The sequence below is a fragment of the Drosophila albomicans genome, chromosome 3 (genome assembly GCF_009650485.2).
Source record: "Drosophila albomicans strain 15112-1751.03 chromosome 3, ASM965048v2, whole genome shotgun sequence".
Lineage (NCBI taxonomy): Eukaryota > Metazoa > Arthropoda > Insecta > Diptera > Drosophilidae > Drosophila > Drosophila albomicans.
Window position 1 is genome coordinate 28,710,013 of NC_047629.2, and position 16,546 is coordinate 28,726,558.

The 16,546-nt window shown below is 39.1% G+C and overlaps 7 protein-coding genes across 7 annotated transcripts; 3 read left to right on the top strand and 4 right to left on the bottom strand.

Moving 5' to 3' along the window:
- The first annotated feature begins 360 nt into the window (after positions 1–360).
- Positions 361–2,516, top strand: LOC117572619 (gram-negative bacteria-binding protein 1). Its single transcript, XM_052005675.1, has 4 exons — positions 361–772; positions 841–1,668; positions 1,741–2,057; positions 2,237–2,516. Exons 1-4 carry the CDS (start codon positions 622–624, stop codon positions 2,432–2,434), a joined length of 1,494 nt encoding a protein of 497 aa, XP_051861635.1. The 5' UTR covers positions 361–621; the 3' UTR covers positions 2,435–2,516.
- Positions 2,517–2,755: 239 nt separating this feature from the next.
- LOC117572620 (gram-negative bacteria-binding protein 2-like) lies at positions 2,756–4,806 on the bottom strand. The gene is made up of 4 exons (XM_034255576.2): positions 4,564–4,806; positions 3,675–4,406; positions 3,116–3,453; positions 2,756–3,039 (listed from the first exon to the last, which is right to left on the bottom strand). Exons 1-4 carry the CDS (start codon positions 4,706–4,708, stop codon positions 2,836–2,838), a joined length of 1,419 nt encoding a protein of 472 aa, XP_034111467.1. The 5' UTR covers positions 4,709–4,806; the 3' UTR covers positions 2,756–2,835.
- A 1,164-nt stretch (positions 4,807–5,970) lies between these two features.
- On the top strand, positions 5,971–8,892 carry LOC117572621 (gram-negative bacteria-binding protein 2-like). The gene is made up of 4 exons (XM_034255577.2): positions 5,971–6,189; positions 6,245–6,934; positions 8,077–8,405; positions 8,574–8,892. The coding sequence occupies exons 1-4, from the start codon at positions 6,066–6,068 to the stop codon at positions 8,787–8,789; spliced, it is 1,359 nt and encodes a 452-aa protein (XP_034111468.1). The 5' UTR covers positions 5,971–6,065; the 3' UTR covers positions 8,790–8,892.
- On the bottom strand, positions 8,858–9,780 carry LOC117572622 (SAGA-associated factor 11 homolog). Its single transcript, XM_034255578.2, has one exon. The coding sequence runs from the start codon at positions 9,511–9,513 to the stop codon at positions 8,887–8,889; it is 627 nt and encodes a 208-aa protein (XP_034111469.1). The 5' UTR covers positions 9,514–9,780; the 3' UTR covers positions 8,858–8,886.
- On the top strand, positions 9,737–10,343 carry LOC117572624 (uncharacterized). Its single transcript, XM_034255580.2, has 2 exons — positions 9,737–9,886; positions 9,961–10,343. The coding sequence occupies exons 1-2, from the start codon at positions 9,786–9,788 to the stop codon at positions 10,262–10,264; spliced, it is 405 nt and encodes a 134-aa protein (XP_034111471.1). The 5' UTR covers positions 9,737–9,785; the 3' UTR covers positions 10,265–10,343.
- On the bottom strand, positions 10,270–11,309 carry LOC117572623 (charged multivesicular body protein 1b). The gene is made up of 2 exons (XM_034255579.2): positions 11,114–11,309; positions 10,270–11,002 (listed from the first exon to the last, which is right to left on the bottom strand). The coding sequence occupies exons 1-2, from the start codon at positions 11,133–11,135 to the stop codon at positions 10,413–10,415; spliced, it is 612 nt and encodes a 203-aa protein (XP_034111470.1). The 5' UTR covers positions 11,136–11,309; the 3' UTR covers positions 10,270–10,412.
- A 185-nt stretch (positions 11,310–11,494) lies between these two features.
- On the bottom strand, positions 11,495–13,242 carry LOC117572618 (probable cytochrome P450 12c1, mitochondrial). The gene is made up of 2 exons (XM_034255573.2): positions 12,715–13,242; positions 11,495–12,651 (listed from the first exon to the last, which is right to left on the bottom strand). Exons 1-2 carry the CDS (start codon positions 13,158–13,160, stop codon positions 11,511–11,513), a joined length of 1,587 nt encoding a protein of 528 aa, XP_034111464.1. The 5' UTR covers positions 13,161–13,242; the 3' UTR covers positions 11,495–11,510.
- Between the last annotated feature and the right edge of the window lie 3,304 nt (positions 13,243–16,546).

Here is a 16,546-nt window from a genome sequence, read left to right on the forward strand (position 1 = left end):
GCACGAGTAGTTGTCGCTAAATTTAAATTTTCCGATCCGTGTATGTACGCAGAAAAGTTGAAGAAATCAAAAAAAAAAAACTTAAGAAAACTAATCGAGTCTAATAAAGCCATCATTAGATTCGAAAGATAAAAATTGAAATATGTTAAAAGGAATAAAAATATCAAACAAAAACGCGATTTTTGATTTTAAATTTTTAAAGTGAAATATATAATATTAAGTTTGATTAAATAAATTAATTAAAGAAATACTATAGGTAAAATTTTATATAAAATAGAGAGTGCAAATATAAAATACAGCAATGATTAAAATGAAAATCGATAACATTCGATAAGCGTCGGCTTAAGTTAATCGCAAATCTGCTAACGCCGTTAAAAAAGTGAACGTTAAAAGAATAAGTGCGCATACAAAATTTATTTGATAATTGATTAAATTGAATTGATTAAAAGTAATTTCGTTAGTACATTTAATTAATTAACGATGATTAAACATAAATAACTCGATACCTTGCTGATAAGTGCAATCAGATTGAGACGCAGCAACAACAACAGAAATCACAGAACTTTGCTGAAACCGGTCCAGAGTAGTTGTTATGCCAAAAGCTTTGTCAGTGTTAAAGCAATGAGTGCCGCTTTAGGATTACGGAAGTATCAAGTGCATCTTCTTCCGCTACTATTGATACTGATTAATAGTATTATCGGTACTTATTGCTATAAGGTGCCTCCTGTCACAGTGGAGCCATTGGCCAGAGGCTTTCGTGTTTCCATACCGGGTAAATAACCTTTGATGATTCGCAATTAATACTACGACGCATCATTTTTCTATACATTGCTTTTGCAGATGAGAGTGGAGTCAAGAGTGTGGCATTCAATGTGAATCGCAATCGCAATTTCACGGGATTCGAACAGGGTGACTATAGCGGTCAAGTTCATGAGCCGCACAATGGACGGTGGCAATATGATTTCGTGAAGGGAACGCTGGCTGCGTATGACACGCTTTTTTTGTGGACGAATGTGCAGCACGGCACTGCCATGTATCGGGATCAGGGTAAGCCGCTGGATGCTTGCGAATTGCCTGGGAATTATTTGCCACGGGGTTGCGCGAGAGTCGTCTCTGAAATCGATCATATGACAAGGGAGCAATCAAGCAGCGTAGGCTCACAATCGGAGCCGTGTGACGAGGGGAGCGAGACAGTGATGTCACCACAATCAGGCAGACCGCTTTGCAAGGGTCAATTGATATTCGAGGAGAACTTCGACCAGCTAAACGAGAGTCTCTGGCAACACGAGGTGCGTGCTCCATTGGATAGCATTGATGCCGAGTTTGTGCTGTACGATGGCAAGGCCCAAGTGCGTGACGGACAGTTGAGCATTGAGCCAACGCTTTGGTCCAATTACCGTCCAGATTTGCCCATAACCCATGCTCAACTTGATTTGTCCGAGCGCTGCACGGGCACACACAATCGACAAAAAGAGTGTGTACTGGTCACGAGTGGACCAATCATTTTGCCACCGGTTGTGGCTCCACGTGTTACCACTAAAGAGTCATTTCAATTCAAGTACGGACGTGTAGAGATTCGCGCTCAGCTGCCACGGGGAGATTGGCTTATACCACTGCTGCTGCTGGAGCCATACATGGAATCGTATGGCCAAACTGGCTATGAATCGGGTGCGTCGCATTCTCCCCGTCTTGCTGTTATCTATCAATGACATTCTATAATAATAATTGAGATTATCATAGGTCAATTGCGCGTCGCCATGGCGCGAGGTAATGATCAGTTGCGTTTGCCCCATGGAAAACTAATCGATGGGCGCACTCTGTTTGCGGGTCCTGTATTGTCCGTCGAGGCAACGCAGCGTGAGGATTTTATGGTGCAATTGCGACGTAGTGTTCATTTTGGCAATGACTTTCATGTGTATGGCCTCGAATGGAGCAGCAAGAGTTTACGATTTACCGTTGACGGCATCGAGTTTGGTGAGCTGACTAATTTCGTTGATACCGGTTTAAATCCCAGCTGGCGACGCAGCTCTTCACCATTGGCGCCATTCGATCGCATGGTAAGCGAAAAAAAAATACCCTTTGAGTTAAAATAAACCCGTTCATAGGGGATTTTTTTAGAATTTTTTATTTCATCGGTGTGTATGCAATAAGAAATCAAATATGTTTATATTTTTGTTAATCACTCCATAAGTATTATTTATATATGTAATATATCTAAACGTTCAGTGCTTTGCAGTTTTATATTTCGCTAGGCTTATCAGTTGGCGGATTTGGCGACTTTGTTGATAGATTGAGAACTGCCACCTATGAGAAGCCCTGGCTCAACAAGCATCCCCAGGCGAAACTGAATTTCTGGCAGAGCCAGGACAAATGGTTGCCATCGTGGAAGCAACCAAAGTTGCTAGTTGACTATGTTCGTGTGTATGCGATTTAGCGAATGTCTGCATAGCATTTTGTAATTTATACAAGGTTCTGTCCATATATAAGGTAATCAGATTTTTCTTGATTTTTGACTGCCACCCCCATGTAATAAAAAGAAATTTTTTATGTAATCCCCCAATGAATACGTAATTATAAAAAAAAGGTTTCGTAATCATTTTGGTCGAGCTAACTTTTTTTTTGGTTTTATTTTATGGATTTTTTAGAGCATGTGGAATCCAATTACTCATTGTCAAAGACCCGCTTCATTAAAAAATAAAAAAAAGAACAAGCTTCTTCCTCTAAATTGATTACGTAATACATAAACAACTCCCAATTAGAATAAGAAATATAATATAGTTTTATTATTGATATATTTGCAAAAGTTTACTGTTATCAATCCTCAGAATAAATGTTTTATTCTTCGTCTGCATGTGTGGTAAAGACACGTATAGAATCGATAATTAGTTTGGGTTGTGTCCATGGGTTATCTTCTACATAGTCCATAGCAACTTTGTCCGCACTTGCATCATTAAACTTAGATATACTACCATGTTTGATTTCACGATCTGGGAAATTATGACGTCCCCCTGCAGTCAATCCTAAGACGAGGTAATAGTACTGAAAAAAAGTATTTAAAAAGAGTTGTGTTAATTGTAATCGATGAAATCATTGTTGGGTCAGAGAAGCCACTTACAGCCGGTTCATCCAATTGCTTTAGAACACTCTCATCGTTTATTTTGCCATATGTAGTGCCATCGACTTTAAATATGATGCGGTCCTTATGCCAAATCATTGTATAATTGTGAAACTCATCGCCGTAATGTGCACCAGTGGTATTTAATGACATACCATGCTTTACCTCATGGAGCTCGCCAGGAAAAGGCATAAACATGGCGCCACCAAAAACTGTACTGCCTGCCATATCACTTAGACCGATGCTCCGCATCTCTGAGCTACCTCGGACATACATGATTCGAATAACTTTTGCCGGGTCGTCCGAAATATGTCTCTCGATTGGATGCAACATAATATCTAGATGGATAGTAGTAAGCAGAGTAGTTTGAATAATACGTTTATGTTATATATGTATATGTATACTATCTTCGTTATATGCAATAATAATAATGTTATATGAATAATGATTATGTTAATTAGTAGACTTGTATAATCTAAATTATGTGGAAATTGGTAATTGAAATTAATGCAGTTCTCAAGATATGATGTATGTACATATATTAATTGCGTTTACTTACATGAAAATAAAAATTCTCCTTTTGCCACCTTGGCGCAAATCTCGTACCGTCCATACTTTAATTTTTGATCGATACTTTGAATTTGAGCGGTGTGAAAAGGAGGCGTTATAGTATTTGGATTAAATTTTCGAGGTCCGCACATTGCACTGTCGTTTTTTTTTATTGCAGTACACACTTTTAAATGAAATGGGTTGCCCATAAGGTGAAAGGTGGTGGTGGCATTTAAATGTAATTGCCTTTCCTTAACGAATACGTTTTCTGGGACGTACGCTGAATATTCGGCATATTCATTTAACTGGTTTGAATAAGAAGAAATATTCCAATTCGGTAGTTTATCGTCATTAAATTTTTCCTCAAATATTATTTTTTTACTGCATTGCTCAGTATTATCGAAATGCCATTCGCTCGGTATGCATTTGTTTTGAGGAGTAATCCTCCACTCACTACTAGGTTTGATGCTACTGCAAAGAGGGTTTGATGCTACTGACGTATTTTGTTTTACACCCTGGCCATTAGAATCAATTTCAAAGTTAAAGGTATGCGACATCACTTGATTATGTGTTTCAAACACAGCAGAAATTCGCAATAAATCATTGGTATTTATTTTTTGCTTCAGATCATGCTTATAGCTCATGGTTTGGCTTTCATTAAGGCTTTGGAGAAAGATGTATCCTCCGGCGCACTCATCCGTCAATCCGGTAGAAAAGAACGCGGACTTCACATCAGGATTTTCTATGCAAGACAATTGTAGAAATGGTTAAAAACGCCTAACTGCAAATCTCGTTTAACTGCCACAACGAGAACAGAAATAAAAGAGCTGCGTATGTTCTCGGTTTGACCGTTAAAGCCGTAAGCAGAAGTTTGGGTGCATTTAAATTATATCACATACCCGGGAGTGTAATTGTAACGACAGTTCCAACAATTGCAACACTAATTTTCGCCTTTTCCACCTCAAAGGCAGCCGCCAGGCAGCCAAGATACGATACAGCTAAACATAACGCAATGTAATTCATTTCTATTCTTATTATGTACATGTGAAAGGTTATCAGTAATCAAGTTCGACGACACCCAATTGTCACGGCGCGGCTTTTCGCTACCGACCGCACTCGCGCGCCTGCTCCAAATCAAAACTGAGATCATGCAATGTGACCAGAGTAACCGTAAACATTAAAATACTTTCCGACATTTTTGTGTGCTTTCTCGAAGGCTGTCGAATATTCTTAAAATATCATGTAGATAATAGATTTTTGAATAAAAAATATAAAAAGATCAATCTGCTACAAAGTTTATTAAAATTGGTTCCAGACCCACGTTGTATGTATGTACATAAATCAATTACTCGCAAACAATTTTTTTTCGTGTCGAGCACCTTCCTTCTCGCTACTGGGTTAATGAAGTAGGGCAAACTATTTTATTTAAGGCAAAATATCATTTAACACATTTAGAAATTTGAAATATCATTTGCAAAATATTTTAATGACAAGAACTGCAGTAAATACTATAATACAGAAAATACTTTTTCTAAATTGCGATTTCAAAAATCCTTATAATGACCTTATACGGTCTCGCTGTTTGGACTGTTTTCAACGCTTGTCTTGAAGAGCTGCAAAAACATCGATGTTTCCCAGACACAACATCGATATAACAAACAAAATTTTTGAATTTATAAAACGACAAAAAAGTAACGAAAAAAGTAAGTAAATGTATTTTAAAAACAACTTAAAATGAATATAACGGAACACTTTTTTTCAGTTTCTTACAAATTAACAATTCATTTTTTCTTATAAACTACATTTTCATTTAAGGAGATCAAATTAAATCTCTATTTTTAGTCAAAAATAAGAATGTTTACGTGTTTTGGCTTTAGCGATGCTCTACGCTCTGATATTAGCTGTCCAGCTTTGCTGAAGAGCCTTTCAGATTCGACTGATATGGCTGGGACACATAGAAATCGACGAGCGAGTGGTTATAGGCCATTGTCATCTTGGGAGCAACAACAACAGTGTCCACAGTCTCTATAAGTTTATATTAAAGCGTATACTAATAATTGCATGAAATGCTAAATTTCAAATTACCTTTGAGGTTATTGTCTGCTAGGAATTTTTCCATTTTCCTACCCGCCAGCACCAGAGAAATAATCTGCAATCGAAGGCTTCTTTTGGACAATTGTGAAAAAGTGATGTCCCAAAAGTCGATGTATCGATGTCACTATCGCACTATCGATGTTGAAATTTTTCATGAGCATCGATACATCGATGTTGGCTCCGTTGTTTTTGCAGCTCTATTCTCTTGTCTTCTGAAGCTTCAGCATCGTTGTATAGTGGTTAGCATATGTGTTAAGAATAAAAATATAGCTAGATAACCTTTTTGATAACCTTTAGTTCCGTGAAAATGGCGAAGCGAAGTTTGTTCATTTTTATGATTTATTTGCTTCAATCGATTGGAGCTTTTGAAATAATCAAAGAACGTGTGGAGGTTACAAAAAAAGGCAATGAGATAACGGTTAAAATTCCTAGTAAGTAGTGTGGTTTTTAATCGTTACCTTTTGAACTCAAGTCAATTTTCCTCAGATGACAGTGCTCTGAAATCGGTATTCTTAGCTGTTGAGTTCAGCGACCAATGTACCGCTGGCTTCAAATATATGGTTAATAATAATAATAGCACTGGAGTCCTAACCTATACTCAAAATGTAATCAATGAGCTGAAAGAAAACGATCTGATTCGACTATTAGGTGTGTTCGAAACCAAAGATCAAGTTATTCGAGAAAGTCTAGATTATAAGATTGGTGTCGATGGCAATTGTACACTGCAACATACTGTCCCGGAGAACGAATTTAATTTATCGGAAACATACGTAAATTATAAATGTACATACCGTAGAGGACAGCTCATATTTGAAGAATACTTCAATGAGAGTATGTCTCAATGGCAAAATGAAGTGCGGACTCTATGGTATTCGGCGGTTCCCTTCCAAGAGTTAGTAGTCTATACGAATGACAGGGAAACATGTGAGCTTAAAAATGGCAATTTATTATTGAAAGCTAAGTGGAATAACATAACTCAACAAATGTTACACTTGTTGGACTGCACGAGCATGGTACAAAGCGACAAAGATAAAGAATGCGGACCATTTTTCCTAAGAGTTCCCAATCTAATACCAAGTATATTTTCGGCAAAGGTTTACAGCTATCCGTTTAAATTTAAATATGGTCGCGTTGAAATCCGTGCTCGATTTGCACTTGGTGACTGGTTAATGCCATGTAAGTACAAATTAGAAAGTTAAACAGTCTTCAAGCATATTCGACATTCCTGGCATGAAATACATACACACCCACAGTGCAATACTATTATTAACAAAAGTAAAAGTCTATCTATGTTTCGACCTTTGCTGTCCGAGCTATGAAAAATTACTATTCATAATTAATCATTTTTTTCTAAGCAAAAAAAGCTGGATCAGCGAAAACAACAAGCTAAAAAAAGCGGAATACCAGAGAAAAAAGTTAGGAAAAAAGCATATTTTTATAAAGCAATGTGGTATATGTTTTTCATTTATAAACCCTCAGTTCAATACGTAATATAAAATATAATTGGTAATTCTCTGACAGATGTCACGTGCGACCATCTTTACAGTGAAAAAAACATAAACTGAAAACGTTATTCTTAAGGCTTTGGATGAGCACTATATTTAGAGCTAAGATTGATTTTAGGAACTTGTTCTGTTTTAAGATAAAATATATACATATGTAAATTAATTCATTCATTTCATTTTTTGGTTTGCAATTATCAGATAAGAAAATAAAACAGAAAACAAAATTCCAAAACCATTCGTAGCTTTGTATACTTCCTTTGGCATCGTCAATTTGTTTTAGCGCAAGCGAATTTCACAATGTTAGTTATGCAAATCGCTACAATTTAGGTGCAAACTTTTGAGGGAAGTTATTTGATACAAGTAAATATCGATATTTTGTCGATAGAAATATATTTTTAACATTTCAGCTGTTAAATTCAATTTAAACATCACTAAAATTTGAGTAAAAGTAAACTAAAGAAAAAGGTTCTTAACTTTGGTCAAAAAGCCAGAATTCCCGCTGCCCGCTGTTTTCATATTTTTCCCGCAATCACACTTCAAAAAAATCCAAATCTGACGGGAAAAAAGCGGATATGACACCACTGGTACTGAAACAGTCCGTATGAGAGAGAGAGAGAAAGAGAGATTTGACGGAACTACAGATGCTTTGTTACAATTTTACGCAAATTTTAAGTGCATGCTAAACATAAGGATACTCTTGATAATCTCCATGCCTATCATATGTATAAACATGAACATACATATAAACATTTGTAACTTTTATTTATATTCGTATTATCAAGCTATTAATATAATATGACTTATTCGATTCAGATATAATGCTTCAGGACCGTGAAAATATGAACATTGACCTCGGTTCACATATCCGTATGTATGCTCGGGGGAATCTCAAACTGCAGGATAATAATAACAATGAAATTGGCGCGGAAACACTCTTTGGCAGCGCCTTCCTAATAGATCAATCGGACGAAATAATCGAGTTCAGGCACTCTTTCAGAAATAAGCATGCAACCCCTTTGGCTTATGACTTTCACAACTATACAATTATTTGGCGTAGGGACAAAATAATATTTAAAATTGATGGCATCACTTTCGGATCTATAACAAATGAGGACATTTTGAAGGAGCTCAGCACAAAAGAGGTAAGAAGGAGGTCAACCAAGTATCCAGATCTTTTCCATATCTTGTATAGTTATCTAACTCTTAACTATTGTTTTGCACCAAAGTTTGATTTCTCCATCTCTTATAATCTCCAAGATTTAATCTACGCTAATCAAGAAACATGATTTAATATAACTCTCCGCTTTCAGAGAGTAATTGCATTGGGACTGACTGCAGGTGGCGGTTTAAATTTTCCAGATAATTACATTCTTCCGGAACAGAAAGAATTTAAGAATGATCAACCCAATGCGGCCACTAAATTTGTAGAGACGATTATGAAGAATGAAACTCAAAATACCTGGACAAAACCATATATGGAAATTGACTACGTTAAGGTTTACGCCCTTGATGCGAATGAGCAGTAAAAGTTTAAAGTTAACTTCATAAGTGTTCACGTGCAGATTAATCAATAAATAAAGAAAGAAGAGTCACATACAATATTAGTGACATTTATTTGAAAATTTAGAATGTTTTTCCATTGTTTTTTTTCGAACCATTGTTGCGAGAGTTTTGTGTGGATTTTTTTTTACGCTTATCGGATGACCAGTCTACATCGTCTTCGTCATCCGTGCCACCTGCATTCCCCGATTGTAAATACGTTGATGATGAGCTGGAACTGGCGCTGGTGCCCTCCTTGGTGGCCAATCGTCGGCTGGCAATGCGCGATGAGTTGCGTCCCATGCCCATACATTTCTCCAGATGCGGTGCAAATCTGGCCGCAGCCACTAATCTATCACAATTTGGGCAGGTGCAGTCCATTGGTTTCTTTGCCGTCGATATGCCAAAGATATCCAAATTTGGCATCTCGCAGATTCTATACGTTGATTCCGCATTCTCCTCGCCGACCCCATCGAGCGCCGTCAAATTGTTTGTTTTGCGCAAATGATGTGTCTCGATGAATATGCCGGCCACCGCATCGTCCACAAGCGTTTGATACAAATAATTGGCTGCCTCGTCAAGTCCTTTGGGTTCCTTAATTAACTCCTGGAAATTGCTTGTAATCGCTGCGGCTGTTATCGGCACTTGAGCTGCTGTCGCTGCTGATGTTGTTGTCGTTCCCAATGGTTGCATTTGATTCGAATTCGCCATCTTACATTTATTATTGATAGTTAATTTAATGGCCTTGTGGCTCGGCTTTTTGTTTGGTTGATTTGTATTTCTCAATAAAAGTCCAGCCGGTTGATGTTGACAGTGAGATTAGTGGCCGTTTGCGAAAAAATCCATTGCTATAGTTTCGCCCGACTGCGATGCATTGAGTATTTGGTATTTTTACGCAACTCATGGGCGGTCACACTAACTACATAAATGTTTACTAGATTTTACCAAATATTCAGTTTTTCTTTCCTAAAACTTGAATTGAGATGACGCTTCTAAAAAAAACACAACAATATAAGTTGCTGGTGGAGAAAATGTACAATAGATGCCAACAAATACAGGCGGAAAATGAACGAAGTGTGATGAGGTATGTATGTTTGAATTTTAAATTAAAAACATTTGGAGTCCACACGCTAAATAAATCCCGTTGATTAATGGTAGAGTAAATGGCATAAAGAAAATACTGCGACGAAGAACATACGATGTGGAGTTGTTAAAGAGACGGCTAGACAAGCATGGTGACAATTGGAGGTCAGTGCCAATGGTGCCACCTCAACCCAAAGGCAAACCCGAACAAAAACGCCGCGGACCGAAGCCAAAGAACAAACAACCAAATGCAGATGGAACTCACGAAAGTGAAGCACAGCAAATGTTGGGGCGCAAGCCCAGAAAACAACGCGTAAAGAAGCAATCAACAGATGTGAATGCAAGAACTGTGATGCCACAACAACAATTGTTCACTTGATCACATTATTTTCGCTGTAGTTTAATTACATGTATTTTATTTTTTTAGAATTTACTTATATAAAGCTAAAACAAAGAAATTCAACGGCATTGGGTATCTTAGATGGAGATGTTGTGTAAGAGTATAATTTGTAGCTGCATCTTTACACCTATTCGGCCTGACGCAGACGTGCCAGACGCTGTGTCAACTCGTCCTGCTCCTGCGACACTTGTGTGGAAGCACCAATGGTCGTGCTCTGCACACCACTGGGCAGCTCCATGTTAAGCTCTAGACCAGCCTCGTCGGCGACCTGCTGCAAGAGATTGTCGACATCGCCTTGCGGCACGGATGTGGTCACCGTGTCTGACATGGTACCTTCCATTACCGAGCTCTGCACATCCAAGTCCTCGAACTGCGATTCGAATTTCTCCATGAGCGATGAGATTTTCTCTAGATTCATGCCCTTCATGGCCGCATCCATAGCCTTAACCACACCAGCCATGGAGCCCGTAACCTTGCGTGTAGTTAGCGCAGACTGCACACGACTTGCGACGGCATCAACACGAGCACTCATTCGTAGGTAATTGACAGCCTGATTCTTTTGACGTATGGCATTCTCGGCATGAATGCGTGCCACATCCATATTGCCCTTTTGTATGGCCTTCTTGGCCTTGGCCTTCTCCAGCTTCTCTTCTTTTTCGCATTTTTTCGAGTTGCGCTCCAGCTCCTTTACAGCAAACTTTAGGTTAAAAAGATGCTCTATTGAATAAATGGATAAATGAGTTGTGCTTGTAAGTAGCGTATTTATTGCAAGAATCTATTATTGTATTGGTGGGCGTCTCCGAAATGGCGTCATCGTCGAATACTCACTCTCCATTGAAGATGTAGACATGTCGTTACCCAGTTTGAAGCTTTTTACTACGATTTGAAATGACAAATAATGTTTGGCACGGCTAAAGAAATTAGCTCGGTTCTTTCTTTATCAATTTTACTGCGTTTTTTCCTAAAGTGTATGAATCACTTTTGTGTTTGTCCACTCAGCTGTTTTCTTTTGAGGTACATATATCGATAAATACAAATATCGCCATTTCGATGTAGGATTGATGATGTTCGTGTTCTTTTGGTCAGATGTTTTTATTTGAGGCAGACATATCGATATATTAAAATTCAGACATTTCATATCGCAATCATTTTAAATTACACTTATCGAAATGTCAATAATTGTTATTCAGTAATTTGGTTTGCTTGAAGTTGCAATAGACGAAATTTAATATTTAATATCGGTAAATTTGAATTTAAGCGGAATGACAGGTGAATTGATAAAAGTAATCCGGAATGCATTCTCAGTGGGATAATTGTACTCAATATTAAAATTTCTAACCAGATTGGACACCGTAATCTCCATTTCCATATCCACAATGCGTTTGCCCACACACATCCTTGGCCCGAAACCGAACGGCAAATATACAAATGGACTTGGATTGTCAACAACCAGTTTTTCATTCTCGTTGGACTGCTCACGTAGCCAGCGTTCCGGCAAGAATTCTTTGGCTCGAGGATAATACCGTTCGTCGTCTAGCAGTAGATTGGAGTTCATCAGGACACGTGTTCCCTTTGGTATGCGATAACCATCTAGTACAATGTCTGCACCCGTCGAGCGTAAATTGCCAAAGACAACTGGATAAATGCGCATTGATTCCTTGATGATAGCACGCAGATATGGCAATGACTTCATGTCATTGAACTTGAACTCGTCTGTGGGATGCGGCAATTTAGCCACAATTTCTTCGCGCAACTTGGCTTGCTTCTCAGGATTCTTTGCCAGATTCAGCATAATGCCGGACAATGCCGAGCTTGTTGTATCCACACCTCCCATTAACATATCCATGCTCATTACGGTGGCAAACTTACGATCTACGCGCAACAGCTGCTCCAGAACACTTTGCGTACCAGTGGCATTTGCAGGCTTCTGCTCGATGCGCTTAATGGCCTCGTTGACGTAGTGCGAACACACATCAAAGATTTCATCCATGGCATTACTGAAACGCTTGTATTTTGGCGTCGGAACATACTTGTAGACGGATGGCATAATAGTAAGCTCGTAGAAACCTTGCATGAATTTCTGCAGATTGTTGAAGAGCTTTTGGGCCAAGGGCGCCTGATCTGCATGTCTTAGAAGCCCAAGCTCACGATCTAAGGCTACAACGGCGATGGACTCGAAAGTCAGATGATTGATATCCCTGAGGAAATTACCCGGTACCTCCTGGCTCTGTTCATCGCGAATGTCACGTATGCGTTGGATGAACTGTTGATTCACACGCTGCATGGGCTGCAAATATAATGCTGCATTGCGATGCTGCATCAGCACGGGATTCGCCTTGGAACGCAGTTGTCCCCAGTTCTCGCCTCTGTGTAAAAGAATAGAATATATTACTCACTGAGAGTGGATAATGGAGATCTGCGACACTTACCTGGAAAACAACCCAATGCAATCTTTAAAGAAGCCATCGGGACGATTGTTTCGATAGTGGACGACGACATCCGCGCCTGGACGCTCTGGCCATTGGCCTTCGGTGCGATAGGTCTTCTCAAAGTTCTCCACATTGAAGGTCACTACATTGTCGGGCATGCCAAAGACACCGGGCAGTAAAAAGGTATCACCATATTGGTTTCTCAGCAGGAACATCAATTCTCGCATGTCCAAATTCGTAAATTCTCCGCCCTTCAGGAAACCACGAAACAGTCGCCACCGTGATGGACCCGGCAGATCATTATAAGATTTGGCGGTCTGCCAATCTGCCTTCAATTGTTGCATATATGAGCTGTCTCCAGCATCGATTTTCACTGCTGCTGCAGTTGATCGCCATCTGGTAGAATATGCGACGCATTGCACTAATTTCATTGGTCGACGGAACATTGCAATTTAACTTATCGTTGCCTGAACTTCAAATGTTGTTCGTTGTTGAAGCTCTCAACCGAAACTAATCAAATATGATTGCACTTAATGCCCTTTAAAATGAAATACAGCTGATTGTATGAAGATCTTCATATCATTATTTGAGAGCTTTTTATATTTTGTTTGTTTGGTTCGTATGGAAAAAAAGCTGCAATGCCAAGCTTTCTGTCAGTATTATTAAAGCTTTCTTGGCTGAACAAAATAACCGAATTTCGACACTAAGTGCAATATGTTATGCTTTCATGGTTAGTATTTAAAATTGCTAAAATTCCAAGCCACTTATTAGGTCAATAGCATGAGAATCGTCGAGGAGGGACAGAGCTCTATAATTATATATATTAAATCGTCAATATTATGCTTCATCGTCGTGTTTTTTGTACAATATTTGTTGTAGCGGTATCTACTCTCATAAGTAATCAGTAATTCACAATCTTGTATGCCATGCTATAATGTTGATTTTTTGTTTAAGTTTTTTATTAGAATTGTGAAAATATGTAAAGCAGTACAAATTCTTAGCTAAAATGCTGGCTATAAATTATAACAATGAGCACGAAAAACTTTAATTCAGGAAAAGTAATGCACAAAAGCCAACGAATTTATGGAGAGTTTATTCTTTGTCACTTGATGTCGGCTATAGAATTAGGATTTTTTTTATAATGTTGGCTGGCTTAGACTCATATATCTGAAACTTTTTGAGCAGAAACTTAGCCACAACAATATTTATAATAATTTGCGAAATTTATGTAGAAACTTTGGCGTACATCGCAGTCAGAGTTAATTGGCCAAAGTTTTGTGGCTTGTTTGGCGGTCAATTGTGTCATTTGTACGAGTAAATAAAGCGTACCAAGTAGAGACCTAGTGAATCCACAGAACTAAGCCAAAATGCACTCACTTGACGGCCAATAAGTTTGCAAATTGGCTGTGAAAGCAACCGCTAGTTGCAGCTGCCACTTATACCCTGTGCATACACGAAAATATCATCGGGTATATCGAGAATAAAATACGGACAATTAGTGCATATTCAACAATAGTTTGCTGGGTACTTAGTTTGCTGGGCTTTTGGTCCGGCTGGAATTGTTGGGGCGCATGACACAAATGTGTTGCATACTTTTGTGCGCTGCAGAAAATCCTTTTAGGCTGGCCGCTGTTGGCCTCGCTATTTTCATTGCGACCCGCAATTTAAGTGGATTATTATCAGTGGGCGTGGCAGCGGCAATGGTTGAACCATGGCCACAGCCATTAATTAGGCCCTCGACCATGTTATCAGCCAGAATATGTAATACATTCCGCTGGTCAGCGCCTGATTGGTGGCGACTGAAGTTGACTCCAAAGTTTCACAGCCAAACAATGGATCGTTCGCCCCTTGTGGCGGGGGTTTTTTTATGAGGGGGATGCCATGCAAGTACTGCACCCCGTAGCCATTGTGCCATTGTGTATGTAGTATTTGGCCTTTTGTTTTGGTTTATTGTTTTTGAAATGCACATAAAATGCGTTTTGTGCTCTTTGGCTCTTTGTTACCGCAAGCATTTTAAGCTCATATTTTATTGATAGCATTCAGATAACGTTTGCTCAACCATAGAAATGGAATTACTTGGACCCTGTATATAGGGAAGGACAAAAGCCATTCAATGGAGTCACTTCTCATGCATGTTTCGCCTCGATTAAGATAGACTAACGTTACAAAAAATCATCCTTAAACGCAGCTATGCATTGCGGGGAGAGTGCACAATGTTTCACATTGAAGACTGCTCAACTAAGTGACAGTTTGCAATCGTAATTTGCAAATAACGCTTCGAGTTTGTTTGTCATAATCGAAATTGAATGCAGCTGGCATCAGCAAAAATCCCTTGACATTATCATAAATGCATCAAATTCGATTCTCTTTTTTTCAGTTAGTCTTTTCTCTCCTTTTGCCCTGTTATTACTCCACTGACACTATTAACTGAGACTGAGACTCGACGACTGCAAGCGGTAATCTCTTCTATTTTTTTTTTTTTTTCATTTTTTTTGTACTTTTCTGCTCTTTATCACGCGCCAAAGTTGACGCCACGTAACATTGCGAGCAAAGCCTTAGCGGCAGACGATGACGATGGCGATGTCGACGGAGATGGGGGACACAATCGCAAACCCCAGGATATAAAAGCGAGCACACCCCGAATAAAACGCAGAGCCAACGACAGACACTCGGCCTGGGGCAACGAAAAGATTAAATCAGCGTAAAGTGCAAACACTGTGTCAAGTGTAGCCAGCCAGCCAGGACCGACAGACATGGCTAAGGATTCGCTACCAGACACCAGGAACCAGGGCAGTCCATTGATATACCCAGTCATGCTCAGGTGGGCGTGGCCAGCGCCCAGTCCCTACCACACTTGGCAGTTCGTTTTGGACGACACACAAAAAACGGATAAATGTCAATCAATTTAACTGCTGGCAATGCGATATGCAGCGCAGCTACAAAGAGCCGTAACTCTGTGTGTGTGTATGTGTGTGTGTGTGTATGTGAGACAATGTTGCAAGGGTGTGGATGGTAATGTGTCTGAGTGTGTAGGGAGTGTACACGTATGTGATGTGGCAACTGCAAACGGCAAAAAGTGCAGATCTGTTGCAAGTGTTACACGATAAAACTCCAACCGGTTTATATAAAATGGCTTAAATGAGATCGAGTATTATGTGCAGCAAGCTGTCTAGATTGCACGTTCGCATAAATTTCGATAGTAGACTAAGGTACTAAGGAAGTACAAAACAGTCAAGTGAATATTCGATAAAAATGTTTCTTCAATAATAATAACAGATTCAATTTGATTTGAAACACAAATGTCGCAGGTTCGATGGATATTTTTTTTTCTATGATGGTACAAAAATGTATGCTTTGGTTAGCGGATCGCATCAATGATTTAGCTAGTAGCGGTAAAAGTTTTGTTGACTGTGACCAAAATGCAATAAGCATCTGCAATCCTGGCCAAAATCGTAATTTCAACGAACTTGGCAGCGGCTTGAAGGCCTCAATGATGTGTGTTTGTGTGTGTGTGTGTGTGTGTGTGTGGCCCATATTGGCCGCAATTTGATATTTGAAGCTTTGGACATTTCAGGCTTTATGGCACCCTATGGCGATGATGGCACCCGAGGGATCAGATACCACAATCATGTCATCAAATGTCATGGCATTGCTGTTCGATTGATGGCCAGCATTCTACGTTCATGATGATGATGCTGCCTCGTAGTTATCTACTGCTACTTGCTGTGCTGCCAGTAAATACAACTGTATTATTGACTTGGCCACAATGTTGTCCACATCTTCCAACTGCTGGCAATTATCTGAGGTATTTCAAATCTAGCTCTACACTCGG